Source organism: Nematolebias whitei, chromosome 3 (genome assembly GCF_014905685.2).
Source record: "Nematolebias whitei isolate Nwh7 chromosome 3, NemWhi1, whole genome shotgun sequence".
Taxonomy (NCBI): Eukaryota; Metazoa; Chordata; class Actinopteri; order Cyprinodontiformes; family Rivulidae; genus Nematolebias; species Nematolebias whitei.
The window spans coordinates 49,974,821-49,978,039 of NC_056500.1; the positions used below are offsets into that span (position 1 = coordinate 49,974,821).

Here is a 3,219-nt window from a genome sequence, read left to right on the forward strand (position 1 = left end):
AGAAAACATGGCATGTCATGAAGGGGCAGGGAAGTGAACAGATGGGGGGCCAGCAGTGATCGCTGATCATGACATGACAAAATACTTTCACTTGACAAATTAAAAATATGATATATGTTTATTGGTCAACAAGTTTATGTAATCACTACTGTTACAGTATTTTTTTTAATCAGTGATGACTTACAGTGTTGTAAAATCTGCAACTGTTTCCTGAATCATTCGTATTGATTTTGCTTTTGTTCCACAAGGAATCCAACAGAGATATATAGTCATAAATTGTTATAAAATCCCTTTCACTGGATGTTTCTTTTAAATATTGGCACTTGTTTGTTAATTCCAATAAAACTGTAGCACCATATACAGTTACAAAGTTAATTAATTTTAAACAAACAAACAACAAAATCAGTATCAGGATTTAGTTCAAAGTGCCAGTAAATCTGATCCCTGGCAGCCCACATTTTACATACAGATATTTTTCCATCAGTAGAAAAATGTATACGATATAGTGATCCTTGTACTAAGATGATCGATCAGTCTTGTTTTACAATTGTAGTGAGCTGAAACTCTTCGAGGAGTGGTCACATGAACATTGAACACTGAGTGTTACATGTTCCACCCCAGTCCGATGTGGGTGGCCAGCAGGAAGCACATGGCGATCATGCATGTCATCACCATCATGGGGAATCCCAATCTGTGAGAAGACAACAAATGATTAATAAGTTGGTAAACAGAAGAAAGGAATGTATTTTGGGACCAAAAAGTTTCATCAATGTTTATCAAAAGTACATCTTCAGATATAATTCAGTTTGATTCAAATTCAATTAAAAATACTTAATCCCAAAAGGAAATTTAACATTGTTGTATCTCATTATCCACATTTCATTAAGAGATGTTATAGTCAGAGTCAGAGATTCTTTATTGTCATTTGCACCACATGTGGTACATGTGGTGGAACGAAATTATGTACACAGGGTCCCATTTACATCCAACAATAAGATGTAAAAGAAAAACAGTAATAAAATCTAAGATACGAACTAAGAAAAACATCAACTAAAAATACACTAAACATTAATAGCATAAAAACATTATGTCGAACAGCAGCACGAACATGAGCATGAGTCTGTGTGAGCAGATGAGCACGCACGAACACATCAACATGAAACAGATCAGCAGCAACATGAAACAGATTAGTAGCAACATTGAAACAGATCAGCAGCAACATGAAACAGATCAGCAGCAACAAGATGTGATTTTTCAGTGATTATTCTGGTAAGAGATTCATGAGTCTAACAGCCTCAAGGTAGAAGCTGTTCCTCAGTCTAGTGGTTCTACACTTAATGCTCCTCAACCTCCATCCTGAGGGGAGCAGGACAAAAAGTGTGTGTGCTGGGTCCTTCATGATGCAGGTGGCCCTCTTCCTTCATCTGGATGTGTAAATGTCTGTGACGGTGGGGAGACTGACTCCAACAGACTTCTGTGCAGCCTTCACCACTCTCTGCAAAGCATTTCTTTCTGCAGCTGTGCAGCCTCCATGCCACACATTGATGCTGGAGCACAAGATGCTCTCCACTGCACACCTGTAGAAGGAGGTGAGGGCTGAGCTTCCCAGACCAGCTCATCTCAGCCATCTGAGGAAGTACAGTGCCTTGTGAAAGTATTCGGCCCCCTTGAACTTTTCAACCTTTTGCCACATTTCAGGCTTCAAAAATAAAGATATAAAATTTTATTTTTTGTGAAGAATCAATAACAAGTGGGACACAATCGTGAGTCAAACTTTTTTAACAAATTAAAAACTGAAAAGTGGGGCGTGCAATATTATTCGGCCCCCTTGCGTTAATACTTTGTGGCGCCGCCTTTTGCTGCATTTACAGCTGCAAGTCGCTTGGGGTACGTCTCTATCAGTTTTGCACTTCGAGAGACTGAAATTCTTGCCCATTCTTCCTGCAAAACAGCTCGAGCTCAGTGAGGTTGGATGGAGAGCGTTTTTGAACAGCAGTTTTCAGCTCTTTCCACAGATTCTCGATTGGATTCAGGTCTGGACTTTGACTTGGCCATTCCAACACCTGGATACGTTTATTTATGAACCATTCCATTGTAGATTTGGCTTTACGTTTTGGATCATTGTCTTGTTTGAAGATAAATCTCTGTCCCAGTCTGAGGTCTCTTGCAGACTCAAACAGGTTTTCTTCCAGAATGGTCCTGTATTTGGCCCCATCCATCTTCCCATCAATTCTGACCACCTTCCCTGTCCCTGCTGACGAAAAGCAGACCCAAACCATGATGCTGCCACCACCATGTTTGACAGTGGGGATGGTGTGTTCAAGGTGATGAGCTGTGTTGCTTTTACGCCAAACATATCGTTTTGCATTGTGGCCAAACAGTTGGATTTTGGTTTCATCAGAACAGAGCACCTTCTTCCACATGATGGTGTGTCTCCCAGGTGGCTTGTGGCAAACTTTAAACAACACTTTTTATGGATATATTTGAGAAACGGCTTTCTTCTTGCCACTCTTCCATAAAGGCCAGATTTGTGCAGTGTACAACTAATTTTTGCCCTGTGGAAAGACTCTCCCACCTCAGCTGTAGATCTCTGCAGTTCATCCAGAGTGATCATGGACCTCTTGGCTGCATCTCTGATCCGTCTTCTCCTTGTTCGAGATGAAAGTTTACAGGGACGGCCGGGTCTTGGTAGATTTGCAGTGGTCTGATACTCCTTCCATTTCAATATGATTGCTTGCACAGTGCTCCTTGGGATGTTTAAAGCTTAGGAAATCTTTTTGTATCCAAATCTATTTTTTAAACTTCTCCACAACAGTATCTTAGACCTGCCTGGTGTGTTCCTTGGTCTTCATGATGCTCTCTGTGCTTTGAACAGGACCCTGAGACTATCACAGAGCAGGTGCATTTATATGGAGACTTGATTACACTCAGGTGGATTCTATTTATCATCATAAGTCATTTGGAAGAACAATGGATCATTCATAGATCCTCACTTTACTTCTGGAGTGAGTTTGCTGCATTGAAAGTAAAGGGGCCGAAAAATATTGCACACCGCACTTTTCAGTTTTTTATTTGCTAAAAAAGTTTGACACATCCAATAAATTTCATTCCACTTCATGATTTTGTCCCACTTGTTGATTCTTCACAAAAAAAAAAAAAATTTAATATCTTTATGTTTTAAGCCTGAAATGTGGCAAAAGGTTGAAAAGTTCAAGGGGG

General features: G+C 40.0%; 1 protein-coding gene across 1 annotated transcript in view; it reads right to left on the reverse strand.

The window, feature by feature from the left end:
- Positions 1–519: 519 nt before the first annotated feature.
- oca2 (oculocutaneous albinism II) overlaps positions 520–3,219 on the reverse strand; it is a 659,230-nt gene continuing 656,530 nt past the window's right edge. Inside the window, exon 25 of the mRNA XM_037698314.1 lies at positions 520–691. Within this exon, the coding sequence (XP_037554242.1) occupies positions 604–691 (88 nt within the window). The 3' untranslated portion in view covers positions 520–603. The remainder of the gene's footprint in view (positions 692–3,219) is intronic.